Here is a 16,621-nt window from a genome sequence, read left to right as displayed (position 1 = left end):
CTGGGGTTAGACCAATGGTCAAGAAAGGATTGTTAAAATCTTCTTAACTGCCAAGTCCAGTGTTTGAATTATGGTGCTTTTTTGTAAGAGGTGAAAAGGATGTGGGGAAAAATGGAAGGATAAAAAAATTATTAAAAAAATCAGAGTAGTACTTTTAAAAACTTGCCTTCCACATGGTACATAGGTCCGTAAGGAGGGAGTGAAACAACTAGAAGCTAAAAATTACTTCAAGTCACATTACATGATGCTACTATTAAAAGCCCATGTCCTTCCTTATTAAGTTTTATTTTGATTTGGAAGTTGTCTGGGTGATCCCTTTCTTGTTATGGTGAAGCCTTTCTTGAACTGATCTGCTCTAATCCCTTCCATTTTTTTTTTTTTGGCGCAATCCATTCCAATATTATTAAGTCCCATCTTGATGGATTTTTTTTTTTTTTTTTTTTTTGCAAGAATGCGGTCATGCTCGAACAAAGACAAGCTTTACTTTAGCCTGCCATCTAATATCCCTGAAATTTCAAATGCAGTATAATATTGTTAATGATTGTGCCTGCAAACCTGAAATCTTTATAGTTTTTTTTTTTTAGACTTATTTCAAATTTTTGAATGGTGGAAAGGTCAAGTTTTTGCCTGATTTATAAACATTATAATTGGAATCAAGAAAATGGATTCTAGTACTGCTTATAACATAACAGGTTTTAATATGCTGCGTGCTGATTTTAACCGATTGATTATATGTTTTAATAAAGTTCTTACTTGGAGTCAGAAAGATCAGAAATTGTAAGAAGATTATGGAAAGAAACGAATAAACTGTTGAATTCTAGAAAATATGGGACGTAAAATGGATTTAATTACTTGACGAACAAATTAATTGTACTATAGATTGAAACAAAAAACAGTAGTGATATGCACTAAGCAGTATTACCTTCAAATAAGTGCCAAAAAGTCTTGAAAAGCCTGACTCTTTTGAGATTCTTCATTTTGATCTTTTACAACAACATCAAACTTGGGAAGTGATATCCTACTATAGGATTCTGTCACAGGGAAAAACGAAAACTACAAAGAAGAACAAGAATGACTTGATCTTGATGCTGGAACAGATGCAACGAGACCATTAGTAGTGGCAGAAGTAATGATTGTCAAAGAAAGAGAAGTACAATGAAGTGCTGCCCAAACCAACATGCCTTGAAAAGATCAGTCATCCATCGTGAAATAAGGATCTTCAGATGGGTATTTCCCCTGCTTAATTGCTCTTCCTGAATTTGCTCCACTGAAATATTAGAGTTGGGACATTTAGACACCGCAATTATTTCAAGAGTTGATATATTTTCCAAACAAGAAGGGATCTCCTCCAAAAATTTGCAGCCTTCCAATACTAATTAAGAAAAAGAACAACTTGAGCTTGATGCTAAACAGATACACATAACCCGTAGCAGTACATAAGTAAAGGACTTAAAAAAACTTACTTGAGAAGATCAATCGTCCATTATGAGATAAGGATCTTCAGATCGGTATATCCATTGCTTCTTTGCTCTTCCTGAATTTCCTCCAATGAACTGGTACAGTTGGGACATTTTGACACCTCAATTATTTCAAGAGTTGAACTATTTCCCAAACAAGAAGGGATCTCCTGCAATGCATCACAGCTTTCTAACACTAGCTTCTGGAGACGAGGAAAATAGTACTGGTCCTCGTATTCATACTCGGAGGAGGCTGTCCACTTCACAATGTTCAAGGAAGCTAATTTCAAGAAACGAACACTAGGGAACTTCTCTGCTTCCATTTCCCATATTTCCCCCTCAAAGGCTTGTTTGAGTAATTTGAGCACCTCAAGATTGGGTAGATTTCCAATTGCTGCCATTTTGCTCCATGGCAAGCGAAAATAAGATAGGGTCAATTTTTTAATGGTCAAAGGAAATTGGAAATCTAACTGATATCGGTCACCGCCGTAAACAACGCAACTCAGACTGAGCGATTCCAAATGACTTAGACAATCCATTGCTACATGATATTCACAGCCCTTATCGAGATAAAGAGAGCTTCTCAGCTTGCGGATATTTGGAAACTTTCTCAACAACTTGTTGATGTTCTTCCGAGGATTGAGGCTTAGACAGGACAAGATATCTAAGTCACACAACTGTGAAGAGTTGTCAAGGTTGTTCTCAGGGAATCTAAAATGATAATTCTTATCGACCTCGTCCATTAGTTGTAAATGCCTTAATTTCTTCAGGTTCCATATAGTATCTGGCAATGAAACTGAACCATGACTCCTAGAATTTCGCCAAATCAAAGTTTCCAAGTTGGTGAGATAACTTATTGATGCTGGGACGGGACTGCCATTACCTAGAATTGCCAAGTACCTCAAGTGAACAAGCAGTTCTAGTTCTCTAGGAAAGATGCCTTCTAGTTTAATTTGGCTCAAATATAACACTTTGACAAGTTTTATGATGTGAAAAATGAATCGAAGGTCAAAACAACTTCCATTGCCTTCATCGTGACTGAATAATAATAGACTGCGTATGGCAGGAGAACATAACCTCAAGTTGTCAAAGTGCTCCACCTTAGAATCAATGCATAAGCGGCGTAGGAAGAATGGCACATTGATATCAGATAGTTTATCATCCCTGCGTACCAGCCGTGAAAAGTTTTCTTCTTTGGCTTTTGTCACGCAAAACTCATACAACAAATCGTGAATGCGACAGGCTTTGACCCCATCAATGGATCTTGGTTTGGAAACTGTGACTAAGCTTCTGCTAATAAGTTCCATCAGGTAATCATTTGCCACATCCTCTGATCTCTTGGGATGAGTTTTTTGAACAAAACCTTCAGCGACCCATAGAGAAATCAACCTCTTGGTATTGTGTTCATGGTCTTCTGGAAAGGCTCCAAAATAAAGAAAACATGCCTTCAAAGTATCAGGTAAATGTTTGTAACTCAGCTCTAATGTAGCGGTACATTGTTCCGTACTAGAAACATTCCTTGAACTTAAACCTTCCACAGCTTCTTTCCAATCATGTCGGTCCATCCTTGAGAGAATTCCGGCAAGAATGACAACCGTAAGAGGTAGTCCTTGACACATTTCCACGACTTGCTGTCGAATTTCACATAGTTCTGGAGGAGCCAAATCTTGTCCAGGATATAACTTCCCTTTTAGCAAATCCCAGCTCTCATTAGGAGCGAGTTGACGAAGAGAATATGGTTCATGGTCGAGTTGGTCTTGGGAAGCAACACCACGGAGCCGACTTGTCAAGATAACTCTACTTCCATTTCCATCATCAGGGAATGAGGCTTCCAATCCGTTCCATGCATCAATGTCCCATACATCGTCCAAAACAATGAGATATCTGTTTTTCAGCAAACGTCTTTTGACTTGAAGAGCCAGATCTTCTTCACCCATCTTAAAAACATCCTCAGGAAGCTTGGACTCAATAGAAGTCAAAATTTGAAGCAACAGATTTCTCTTGTGATATATTTGAGAAACAGTACACCAAGCACGCTCATAAAAATGGGACTTCATTGAAGAATCATTGTACACTTTTCTAGCCAAAGTTGTCTTACCGCATCCCGGCATACCCACAATGGAAACAATTTTCACTTGGCATGATCCATTTCTGAGTCCATTGATTATCGATGCCGTCTCATCCTCGAATCCCACCACCACATCATTGACTATTGGCTTACTTCCTTGTTGTGGCATGTGATTGAATCTCTTCGTTAGTTCCTTTACTTCTCCACCAAGTCTTTCGCTACCACAAATCTTCAAGGCTGCAGCTTTAATGATGTTCATTTCTTCTAAAATGGAATGAATGGACATTGAAGAAGAATCAAAGATATTTCCAGTTATTAAGGAGTCAATAAGAAACTCTATCCTATATGCCACCCCAACAATACGATTCCAAATTGCCTGGACGTCCTCGTCTTCATTGTGCAGCTTCACAATTTTCCTCAGCAAAGAGCGTAAACAAACAAGTTCTTCCTGGACTTTTTGAATTGGATGATCGATCAAAGCAATCGAGCCAGCCTCAGAACTTGTCACATCCATCATCTTTTCCAGAAGGGAATCAACAAAGCCCAGTCCATTGGTCTTAGGAAAATTGAATGATGATGATTCTGGACACTTCTCTGTGATTACTGCATCGATGAGCTTAATTATTTCCAATAACTCAGAACACACAATATCCATATCCTTGGCTTGTATGGCGTCTTTGATTGCATTCAGAGAGAGTGGGGAAATAAAATCTCCTCCATAACATTTCACGACTCGAGTAGGATCTCTTACTTTCTCATCGAACTCCTTTGGCTTCTCCTTCAAAATGGTTCTCAAGGAATTTAACCCCTCGTAAAACATTTGCAGCTGACGCAAAATCACAGGACAAGTACCATGCTTTAGTTTCTCCCAAAGATTACACAGGAGGGAATGGAAGAAGTCTCTCAACAGATGCTCATCTGTGTCTCCATGTGATTGTCTTGATAACTTTGAAGCAGCCAGGGCCTGGATACAAGTCTCAAGGACTTGATGTTCAACAGGAATAATCTTCTGCAGCAGTTCCGAAATGCTTTCCACGACATCCTTGGGCGGTCCGAAACCCTTCTTAAACTGGCACTTATAAGAGAGGCGTGCTGCATTGATAGCCACGGTTTCAGTGTGAACCAACAAAGGTCCCAATTCTGTGTTTTGAACACCATACAGTTTGACAAAACGGATGAAGTTTTTCATGAACGCCAGCTTCTCTTCAAGGGCTTTAATTAGTCGAACTTCATGTGCCGGCCGAATCCATGACCAATAATTCACTAGATTCTCCAGAAGAGAATCCATGAATTCCATGAGGTCATCTTTTCGAACGAGCGAATTACTGGACTGCTGTGACGAGGAACCCAAGAAAAAGACATACCATTCGCAAATTTCTTGTTCGAAGGATTTAATGTCTTTTTCTAAATCATGGACCGTATCCCAAGGCTGATCAGAAGATTGGATCTCCTTTGCCCACTTGGGAATGGCATCTCCAATCCGAACTGCCAGAGCTTCTAGGCTTGCATAATGATTATCTGCCTGGTTCATTTTGTTGTCAAATGGTAATTGCACATCATCGTTGCTGTATTTTCTCGCACACAGAAGAAATGTTCTCAGATATCTTAGCATGCGTTTCAGGTACTTCTGCTGCCCATTTGGAAATTCTGGACAATCGTTCTCCAGCGCTTGCAGATTATCCAAGATGGAAGGAATACAAGTGATACTAGTGGAGGCCATCTAATAAAAGGAAGATTAACAAGGGAACCAGAATGTATCGATCTCAATTTAAGAGATGAAACAGTTCTCAAATATGAAAGGAGATAAGAAAGATCTGCAAAACCTCAAAAACAAGGGCTCTCTACCCAACATGACAAATAGTCATGGGATACTTCTTGGATGGTTGAAAGAAAAAAACGACCCCACTGCACATGCGTTAGCTAATCTGTTTCTCAAACAGATCCGCCACCTCTTTTGACCACCATCCTATTGGTTTGCTCGAAGCATGTCTGGTCCCCATCCACACTTACCCCATTCTTCATCCGAGAACCCTGCCTCCTCTCGACTCTCTTCAGCATTCAAAAGGCGCTTGGCGCCCACAATCAAACTTTGGTTTTCAATATTTTTAACTGTTTAGTTGATTCCCTCCCGGTTAATTAATTTCTAGGGATAATTTCAGAAACCTCCCTGAGGTTTCTGACAATTTCACTGAACTCCTCTGAGGTTTTGAAAATTACACATATCTCCCTTAATTTGATAATTTTTGTAACAAAATTTTAAAATAATATTGACTTGGTCAAATTTTTAATTGAATATCCAAAAATGTCCTCATGTAATAAGTTTAAATTTACTTCTCTATAAAATTATAAGATTATCTAATATAATTATAAGAAAAGAATAAATTTTATATACACTGACAGTGTATACACTATCACCGTTGGATTCATGACATGTGTGCAAAAGTTAAATTTCAAATTCAAATTTTGTATAGTTACCATTTATCCAACGTTGATAGTGTATATACTGTCAGTGTAGAAAAGATTAATCCATAAGAAAAAAATGCCCAATTTTCATGTCCAACTGTTTGAACGGTACAGCATTGATTACGCTCTTAACAATCTTATCATCAGAAATTCAGAACACTATAAACAGTGTGTTTGGATACCAAAATTATTCCAAATAATATTTCGCTTGCATCACAAACACATTTTCTAACCTACCTTTTTATATTTCCAATCAACTTTTTATCTCACATATATCATATCATAAAAAGTGCTACAGTAATTATTTCAAATAATATTTTAAATAATAGTACTAGTATCAGTTGGGTTATAAACAGTAACAATAGACTGGTTATAGTGTCAACATGAGAAACTTTGATGGTTTTCATGGTTAAAGAGTGTTAGTGGCGTAATGGACCAGTGGCAGCTCACCACCATCCCTCTTTTGACCGAGATGGTCTTCCCTCGAATCTCTTCTGCATTCAAAAGGCGATTGGCAAACGCCCACAATCAAACTTTTGTTTTCAATAGTTTTACCTGTTTAATTGATTCTCACCCGGTTAATTAATTTCTAATTTGTCACCATGCTTTCGTTCGAGGATTTCATATCTTATCCCTATTTTCCTTTACGTTTTCTGAAGCACTTGAGGGCGTTCATTGATCCGTTTAGGTTTGGATATTTTAGATTTTTTATAAAAAAAAAATATATGGTAGCAATAAGGTAAAAAAAATGATTTAAAAATATATTCTCGAAAAATAATATTTGTTTTTTAGAAAAACACAATTCAAACACAACATAAGTCTTCCAATTTCTTCAAGATTTTGCTCCCCTCCCTTTTGTTTTACTCTCTTAAAATTCCTGCAACATTGGTTTAGTGGGTTCTCATTAAAAAAATTAATTTTTAACAATTTTTTAAATTTGATTTACTTATAACTTTTTAGAAATTGAAAACTGCAAAAGTAGGGCCAGTTAGATAGCTCCAAATTTGCTTAAAACTTTTTAGAAATTGAAACCTGAAAAAGTAGGGCCAGTTAGGGAGTGAAGCTATTCTCTAAATACATAAAGCGCCGAAGGGTTGGGAATAGTGATTTTCGCTGGTTTCTTTGTAATTTGAGTGTTGATTTTGTCCACATTTGTCTTTTTCAGTGCGATGGAACTCATTGTGGGGTCATCTCTGTTTCATGTTTGTTGGCCACAAGTTCTTAATTTTGGTGGCCCTATTCCAATTTTACCCTTTTACGCTGGTTTCGCTGTTGTTTCTCTACAGATTTTGGCCTTTTTGGTCTTTTTGTTGCAAATAGTATTTTTAGTGGTTAGGTCGCTGCCTGCTTCATATGTCTACCCAGATTTCTTCGGGCCTCTCATGTTTTTTGCAAAAATTTTTTGGGTCTGCCACCTTACGCTAGCCCGCTATGTTTGGGTTTCAGACACAAGAAAAATACCGCTATATCCATCCATATGTAGCTAAAAACGTATGACACGCAACCAAAACAACAACTTTAGCTGCCAAATTATTCTTCACAAGTTAAATAGTACCAACAACAAACAATTAAAAAAATTGATACAATTTACACATTACTAATCAATACTAAATATTACAAAAATCAACACAACCTAGAATAATACACCTCAAATTATGCTATCATACACACTAAGAAATCCTTTAATTAATCCACTCTCACAACTTTCACTAGCATAAAATTAATCATTTTTTTAAAACCAATAATCAAATCACGATTAGACAAATCATAAATATACTGTAAACACTAAAAAAACCAAAAAAATTAAAAATGCAAAACAATTAACCACTCTACCAATAGAAAAGCATATCAAAATCATAATCATTCAAAATAATACAAAATATGACAAATTCATACTACATTATAAAAATTATGTTACAAATCATTACACATGTTCCAATATAAAATACATGTACATATAATTAATAAACAAACAAAGGAGAGTTGGTTGGGATGGTCAGATGAGAGGAATGATAAGTAATAGATTTTAAATCTAAAATCTTTCACTTATAAAAAATAATAATAAAAAAAATTTATTATACCTAGAGCTGCAAACGAGCCGAACTGAGTCAAGTTTTGGTCTAATCGAGTCGAGTCTCGACATAATTTCATTGAACTTGAACTCAAGATCGAACTCGACGAGTTGACAATTTCAAACTCGAGCTCGAAAAAAATAAAAAATAATTATTTTATTTTTAAAAAAATAAATAAAATAATATTTTTTTTCTTAATAAATAATAAAATATTAAGGATATATATGTAATTTTACTATTAAAATTTAAAAAATATAAAATATATATGCTTAAAATAAAAAATAAAAAATAAATATATATACTTAAACTAAAATATATATATATATACTTAAAATAAAAATATAATATATATATATATATATATACTCGAGCTCGCGAGCCGGCTCGCGAATTAACAAGTTTAATATTTTGAGCTCGAGTTCGAGCTCAATTTCGACTCGAGCCGCTCGCGAGCAGCTCAATTCGTTTGCAGCCCTAATTATACCCCAAAAACACACCAAAAAAAAAACGTATAATATGAGCACCCCGCGACCCCGGGGGACCAATGCCCAGTACTATATCAAGCATGCAATGCATTGGTTCAAGCTAAGCAATGATTGACTAGTACTTAATAATATTCAACTAACACTTGAATAATATTTATGATGACCAGATTAGTTGAATAATATTAAAATAACATTTGAAATAATTATTGTGACACTTCCGGTGACATAATATATGTAAGATAAAAATTATTTGTTGAAAAGATAAAAAAGTTAATTGGGAATTGTAATTGTGATACAGGCAAAATAGTATTTGTGGAAAATTTTTGCTATCAAACACAATAATTTGTATAAACTATTGCAATTCAATTGCACGTACGGTGTTTTCTAACAAATAGAAGTTTTGATGCTTTGGACTCTATTGATTTCCATGTTTATTGCCTTGCCATCAAACAACAGCTTTCACAATGAGAGCTGCCTACAATCGCTTTAAGTAAAATTTGGTAAGCACCACAATCTCCAATTTTAGTCGTATGTTTTTAGATGGAGTTTGTCAATACCTACGTTAACTATAAGTTTCATTTTTATAATTTCAGTTTATGACCCCATTATGATAATTAGTAGTAAGATTAGATTAGATTACCTTGGATGAATTATTAGTATTTATTCTGATTCTTTTGGTGGTTGTTAATTGTAATGGTAATCCATATGTATTGATGCTATTATTATGGGTTACTTGTAATCAGAGTTTAAAAAACACACGATTCAGCATTCCTGCGGCTGTCTAACCAATCAAAAATGGCTTTCTTTAATCATTAAAATTTTGAAACATTTGGGGCTGTTTATAATTTGGTCAATCGCCAAAAACTTTTTGTCAGCTCAATCGTTTTGGCGTTTGTTATACTTTCAATTTTCCACACAGCTCATGCACTGGAAAACACAGGAATCACATGCCTCAGTCAAATTTAAAATTATTTCACGTGGCAACCAGTAATTGTCCTTAAGTTGTCGGGCACTACTAAAATAATTGCAAAGAAACGTCATGAAAGTCCTCAAAAGGGGTCCAGTGCAGTTTCATCTTCTTTTTTTTTTTTTCTAAGCAAATTTGTGAGGATTCGATTTAGATCACCGTTATGAGACAGAGCATACAAATGAAACAAAAGATTATTATTTTTTATTAATTATTATTATTATCTACACCTATTTCTAGTCTTACCATAACCTGTTCATCTAACAGGATTACAGAAAAACAATGAAAACTAGACTACCATTTGATTACACGAGTGCATTACGCATACATATAGATTTAAGAAAAATCACATTAAATAACAATTTTGATGGGATATGTGATGATGAATTACTCTTGAGGTGATTAAACCAAAGATTACTCATAGAATTTCTTACGTAGCCCTCACATAAACAGCTGGTCATCCTTCTAGCTCGCTAAAGAAACGTATTAATATACTAGCCTTCCCCCGAGGAGTAGGAGTTATTTTAGCAGGCTTTCGGGAATTACTCGTACTATTTACATCTCAACTAACGGAAGCAAAAGCAAGAAATTGTCGGCGGCAAATTAATAAATTCTTTGAATCATATCTTTTTCCTTCGTATCCATGGGTTACATCTTGATGCCACTACATCCTCCATTCTTGAAAAGTTTTGGCATCAATCTTAACTCTTGATGCCACTAATGTCATTCATTGCATTGCTACTAGTATAGGGGTACGTGAGTTGCATGTTGAATTACTAGCAATGACCTAACCGCTTCAATCAGAGAGAGATCTTCAGCTAACTATGAATTTCCATCAAAGACGTAGGGTAGGGTGAGAATGAATTCAGGCCACAGGCTTTGAATTTCGGTGCAATTTCTTTGGACCCTCAAATTATTGGAGTCGACAATTTGCACCCTAAACTGCTAAAAATTGTCGCCAAAGTAAAAGTTTAGAGCGCGAACTATCACATTCAAATTGCCCAAAATAAAAGTTTAGATTGTGAACCACAAGTTCGAAATATTTAATTCTGGTTTGTAAGAGCTCAATTTGAACAGTTATCAAGCATTGGGTTTGTACCCTATCTATTTCTCAAAGGTCCGTCCAGTATCAGAAAACACATTAAATCTTTACCACCAAGGTTTTGGTCTGCATTTATTCTAAATGCCACGTCCATTCTAGAACTATTCCTCTATCTAAATGCAAGCTGTGCATTTTCCTCATGTTGTTGTTGTTGTTTTTATTTTTCTTAATTTATCTGGCAAGATTTTATGTAGACAACATTAATATTCTGAACGGAACCAGATTAGGCACAATTTTACTGCAATTGATTAACACTGATAAATGTTTTTGATGGGATGTGGTTCCTCAATCAGTTGGATGTCCATCTCCTTGATCTGGAAATGAACTAAAGGGCTCATGACTTACCATTCTTAGTTCTGTCATTAACATTTACAGGCAAAAGTGTTAGTTAACTTTATCAAACTTGTAAAGCCTGGCCACGCATGGCCAATGCCCAACGAGGCAACAAAATTTGAAGGATTATTTATGAGTTGAATGTCATGTGTAAATATATTATAGAGAGCATCTTAAATGTATTGCTTTGATTAATAAAGAGAAAAAATTCGTTCTAATAAAAAGCAAGCAAGTATTAATGCATAAATAAAATAAAATAGATGGGAAAAGTGTATATTTTGGTTGGTGGCAATTTTAATTGGTTTATATAGGTTTAACTAGTGCTAAATATTTTAAGATAATTTAAAATATCGTTAAATATTAATTTATTAATGAATAAATGTGAAAGAGAAGAATGTAAAGTGCATTTGGCAGCAATAATAATCTTTATCTTTGTAATACGTCGCACTCAATTTTAAATATTTTTTCCATTTTTAAAATTACATCCCTTTTACTTATATGCAATAATATAAAGTTAAAATAATTTAATAGACTTTTCAATCTCTAAATTTGGGAGAGATAAAATTCAATTAGAGTACCATTTACATGATCATTTCAAGTTATATTTGGCAAATTTACTTAAGTTTTAATCGGATTTCAAAATCTAGTAGTTGGGAGTAGAATTGTAAAAAGAGTGTAGCGAGGAATGGGAGGGGTTTTTTTTAAAAAAAAAAAAAAAAAAACTTTGGGTTTCTTCCTTCATTTTGTACAACAATCAATTTTGGTATGTGCTTCTATCAAAAGTTATTTCGTTAACTACCAGAGATCCCCCAATAGTATAAATAAGTTCAAGCAGAGCACTGATATTAAAATATTACCTTCCACAGAGTATTTGGGTACGTAGGGTGGGAAAAGAACCAATTGGACTCCAAGAAATTACGTCAACTCAGATCAGATGATGCTACTATTAATAGGCCCATGTCCTTCATCATTAATCTTTTATTCTGATTAGGAAGTTGTCTGGGTGATCCCTTTCTTGTTTTGCTGAAGCCTCTGATCTAATCTATTCCAATTTTGATAAGTCGGATCCTGAATTTGTTTTAGTTTTGGCGCACAAAAAATGCATCAAAAGCTTAGAGAAAGAGGAACAAAATTTTGCTTTAGGCTGCAAACCTTTTTGATTGTACAATGTAACAGATATTCTGTACCTGCTTGATTATATGATTTAATAAATTGTTATTAGGAGTCAGAAAAGATAGAAATTGTAAAAGAAGATGATGAAAATGATCTAATAAAATTGTTGAATCCTAGTAAATATGATACCCGATGGCATGCATTCTATTCCACGAACAAATTTAATTGCATCTATTGGTCGAATATATCTGCCTTTGATATGCAACCAAGCAGTCTTAATTTCGGATAAGGGTGAAACATTCTTGAAATCCTGACTTATTTGAGGAGGCAAAAAAAATAAAAAAAGCAGCTTCATTGACTTGAATCTTTAGGAAGAAAACATCAGACTCGGGAAGTGATATATTCCACTACAAGATTCTGTCACAGGGATAACAAGAAACTTGCAAAGAAAACAAACAGATACAACATTCCCAGTTCTGTGTACAGAAGTAAAGGATTAATAAAGAAAAGTAGACTGAAGTGGCTGCCCAACCAAACCAAACACAATGGAAAAGATCAGTCATCCATCATGAAATAAGGATCTTCAGATCAGTATTTCCCCTGTTTAATTGCTCTTCCTGAATTTCCTCCAATGAACTGGTACAGTTGGGACATTTAGACGCTTCAATTATTTCAAGAGTTCATATATTTTCCAAACAAGAAGGGGTCTCCTCCAAAAACTCGCAGCTTGATCCTGATGCTATTAAGAAAAAGAAAAAGAAAAACTATTAAGAAAAAGAACAACTTGATCTTGATGCTAAACAGATACACATAACCCGTAGCAGTACATGAGTAGAGTTCACTGGCTGTCCAGCGCAAACTTACTTGAGAAGATCAATCGTCCATCATGAGATAAGGATCTTCAGATCGGTATATCCATTGCTTCTTTGCTCTTCCTGAATTTCCTCCAATGAACTGGTACAGTTGGGACATTTAGACACCTCAATTATTTCAAGAGTTGAACTATTTCCCAAACAAGAAGGGATCTCCTGCAATGCATCACAGCTTTCCAACACTAACTTCTGGAGACGAGGAAAATAGTCCTGGTCCTCGTACTCATACTCGGAGGAGGCTGTCCACTTCACAATGTTCAAGGAAGCTAATTTCAAGAAGCGAACATTAGGGAACTTCTCTGCTTCCATTTCCCATATTTCCCCCTCAAAGGCTTCCTCGAGTAATTTGAGCACCTCAAGATTTGGCAGATTTCCAATTGCTGCCATTTTTCTCCACGGCATGCCAAAATAAGTCAGGGTCAACCTTTTAATACTCAAAGGAAATTGGAAATCTATATGAAATTGCTGATAACCGTATAGGACGCGACTCAGACTGAGTGATTCCAACTGACTTAGACAATCCATTGCTACATGATGTTCAACATCTGGCTTGAGATTGACAGAGCATCTCAGTTTGCGGATATTTGGAAACTTTCTCAACAGCTTGCTGATGTTTTCCTCAGGATCGAGAGACAAACAGGCCAAGAAATCTAAGTCACGCAACTGTGACGAATTGTCAAGATTGTCGCTAGGGAAGAAGAAACAATAATACTTATGGCCCTCACTAATTAGTTCTAAATGCCTTAGTTTCTTCAGGTTCCATATGGTATCTGGTAGTGAAACTGAACAATGAAATGAAGAATTTCGCCAAATCAAAGTTTCTAAATTCGGGAGATTGCATATTGATGGTGGGAGATCGAGTTTACCTTGACCTAGAATCGCCAAGTAGCGCAAGTGAACAAGCAGTTCTAACTCTCTAGGAAAGGGGTCGAGTCCAATTTGGCTCAAATCTAACACTGTAACAAGTTTGATGATGTGAAAAATGAACCTAAAATCAAAATATACTTCGTTGCCCATGCCACTACTTAAGAATAATAGACGGCGTATGGCAGGAGCAAATAACCTTAACTTGTCAAAGTGCTCAGGATTAGAATCAATGCATAAACGGCGTAGGTAGCATGGCACATTGATATCAGATAGTTTATCATCCCTACGTACCAGCCGCGAAAAGTTTTCTTCTTTGGCTTTTGTCACGCAAAACTCATATAACAAATCGTGAATGCGACAAGCTTTGACCCCATCAATGGATCTTGGTTTGGAAACTGTGACTAAGCTTCTGCCAATGAGTTCCATCAGGTAATCATTTGCCACATCCTCCAATCTCTTGGGCTGATTTTTTTGAACAAATCCTTCAGCGACCCATAGAGAAATCAGCCTCTTGGTATTGTGTTCATGGTCTTCTGGAAAGCCTCCAAAATAAAGAAAACATGCCTTCAAAGTATCAGGTAAATGTTTGTAACTCAGCTCTAATGTAGCGGTACACTGTTCCGTACTAGAAACATTCCTTGAACTTAAACCTTCCACAGCTTCTTTCCAACCATATCGGTCCATCCTTGAGAGAATTCCGGCAAGAATGACAACCGTAAGAGGTAGTCCTTGACACATTTCCACGACTTGCTGTCGAATTTCACATAGTTCTGGAGGAGCCAAATCTTGTCCAGGATATAACTTCCCTTTTAGCAAATCCCAGGTCTCATTAGGAGTGAGTTGAGGAAGAGAATACGGTTCATGGTCAAGTTTGGCTTGCGGAGCAACACCACGGAGCCGACTTGTCAAGATAACTCTACTTCCATTTCCATCATCAGGGAATGAGGCTTCCAATCCGTTCCATGCATCAATGTCCCATACATCGTCCAAAACAATGAGATATCTGTTTTTCAGCAAATGTCTTTTGACTTGAAGAGCCAGATCTTCTTCACCCATCTTAAAAACATCCTCAGGAAGCTTGGACTCAATACAAGTCAAAATTTGAAGCAACAGATTTCTCTTTTGATATATTTGAGAAACAGTACACCAAACACGCTCATAAAAATGGGACTTCACTGAAGAATCATTGTACACTTTTCTAGCCAAAGTTGTCTTACCGCATCCCGGCATACCCACAATGGAAACAATTCTCACTTGGCGTGATCCATTTCTGAGTTGATTGATTATCGATGCCGTCTCATCCTCGAATCCCACCACCACATCATTGACTATTGGCTTACTTCCTTGTTGTGGCATGTGATTGAATCTCTTCGTTACTTCCTTAACTTTTCCACCAAGTCTTTCGCTATCACAAATCTTCAAGGCCGCAGCTTTAATGATGTTCATTTCTTCTAAAATGGAATGAATGGACATTGAAGAAGAATCTAAGATATTTCCAGTTATTAAGGAGTCAATAAGAAACTCTATCCTATATGCCACCCCAACAATACGATTCCAAATTGCCTGGACGTCCTCGTCTTCGTTGTGCAGCTCCACAATTTTCCTCAGCAAAGAGCGTAAACAATCAAGTTCTTCCAGGACTTTTTGAATTGGATGATCGATCAAAGCAATCGAACCAGCCTCAGAACTCGTCACATCCATCATCTTTTCTAGAAGGGAATCAACAAAGCCCAATCCATTGGTCTTGGGAAAATTGAATGATGATGATTCTGGACACTTCTCTGTGATTTTTGCATCAATGAGCTTAATTATTCCCAACAACTCAGTACACACAAGGTCCATATCCTTGGCTTGTATAGCGTCTTTGATTGCATTCAGAGAGAGAGGGGAAATAAAATCTCCTCCATAACAGTTCACGACTCGGGTTGGATCTCTTACTTTCTCATCAAACATCTTTGGCTTATCAACGAGAATGGTTCTCAAGGAATTTAGCCCCTCGTAAAACATTTGTAGTTGCTGCAAAATCACAGGACAAGTACCATGCTTTAGTTTCTCCCAAAGATTACACAGGAGAGAATGGAAGAAGTCTCTCAACAGATGCTCATCTGTGTCTCCGTATGATTGTCTTGATAACTTTGAAGCAGTCAGGGCCTTGATACAAGTCTCAAGGACTTGCGGTTCAACAGGAATAATCTTCTGCAGCAGTTCCGAAATGCTTTCCTGGACATCCTTGGGCGGTCCGAAACCCTTCTTAAACTGGCATTTATAAGAGAGGCGTGCTGCATTGATAGCCACAGCTTCAGTGTGAACCAACAAAGGTCCCAATTCTGTGTTTTCAACGCCATACAGTGTGACAAAACGGATCAAGTTTTTCATGAACGCCAGCTTCTCTTCAAGGGCTTTAATTAGTCCAACTTCATGTGCCGGCCAAATCCATGACCAATAATTCACTAGATTCCTCAAAAGAGAATCCATGAATTCCATAAGGTCATCTTGTCGAACGAGCGAATTACTGGACTGCCGTGACGAGGAACCCAAGAAAAAGGCATACCATTCGCAAATTTCTTGTTCGAAGGATTTAATGTCTTTTTCTAAATCATCGACCGCATCCCAGGGCTGATCAGAAGATTGGATCTCCTTTGCCCACTTGGGAATGGCATCTCCAATCCGAACTGCCAGAGCTTCTAGGCTTGCATTATGATTATCTGCCTGGTTCTTTTTGTTGTCAAATGGTAATTGCACATCATGGTTGCTGTATTTTCTCGCACACAGAAGAAATGTTCTCAGATATCTTAGCATGCGTTTCAGGTACTTCTGCTGCC

The 16,621-nt window shown here is 36.5% G+C and overlaps 1 protein-coding gene across 3 annotated transcripts; it reads right to left on the bottom strand.

Moving 5' to 3' along the window:
- Positions 1-1,183: 1,183 nt before the first annotated feature.
- On the bottom strand, positions 1,184-16,250 carry LOC113758835 (putative late blight resistance protein homolog R1B-14). 3 transcript variants are annotated; one of them, XM_027301558.1, is made up of 3 exons: positions 12,949-16,250; positions 1,464-1,523; positions 1,184-1,267 (listed from the first exon to the last, which is right to left on the bottom strand). In XM_027301558.1, exons 1-2 carry the CDS (start codon positions 16,173-16,175, stop codon positions 1,484-1,486), a joined length of 3,267 nt encoding a protein of 1,088 aa, XP_027157359.1. In that variant the 5' UTR covers positions 16,176-16,250; the 3' UTR covers positions 1,184-1,267; positions 1,464-1,483. The 3 variants fall into 3 exon arrangements, with proteins under 3 accessions (XP_027157359.1, XP_027157358.1, XP_027157360.1); XM_027301557.1 differs by having other exon boundaries at positions 1,190-1,372; XM_027301559.1 differs by lacking the exons at positions 1,184-1,267; positions 1,464-1,523 and adding an exon at positions 12,394-12,799 and having other exon boundaries at positions 12,925-16,250.
- Positions 16,251-16,621: the final 371 nt, after the last annotated feature.

The sequence above is a fragment of the Coffea eugenioides genome, unplaced genomic scaffold (genome assembly GCF_003713205.1).
Source record: "Coffea eugenioides isolate CCC68of unplaced genomic scaffold, Ceug_1.0 ScVebR1_758;HRSCAF=1489, whole genome shotgun sequence".
Lineage (NCBI taxonomy): Eukaryota > Viridiplantae > Streptophyta > Magnoliopsida > Gentianales > Rubiaceae > Coffea > Coffea eugenioides.
This window is presented reverse-complemented; position numbering and strand designations above follow the sequence as displayed.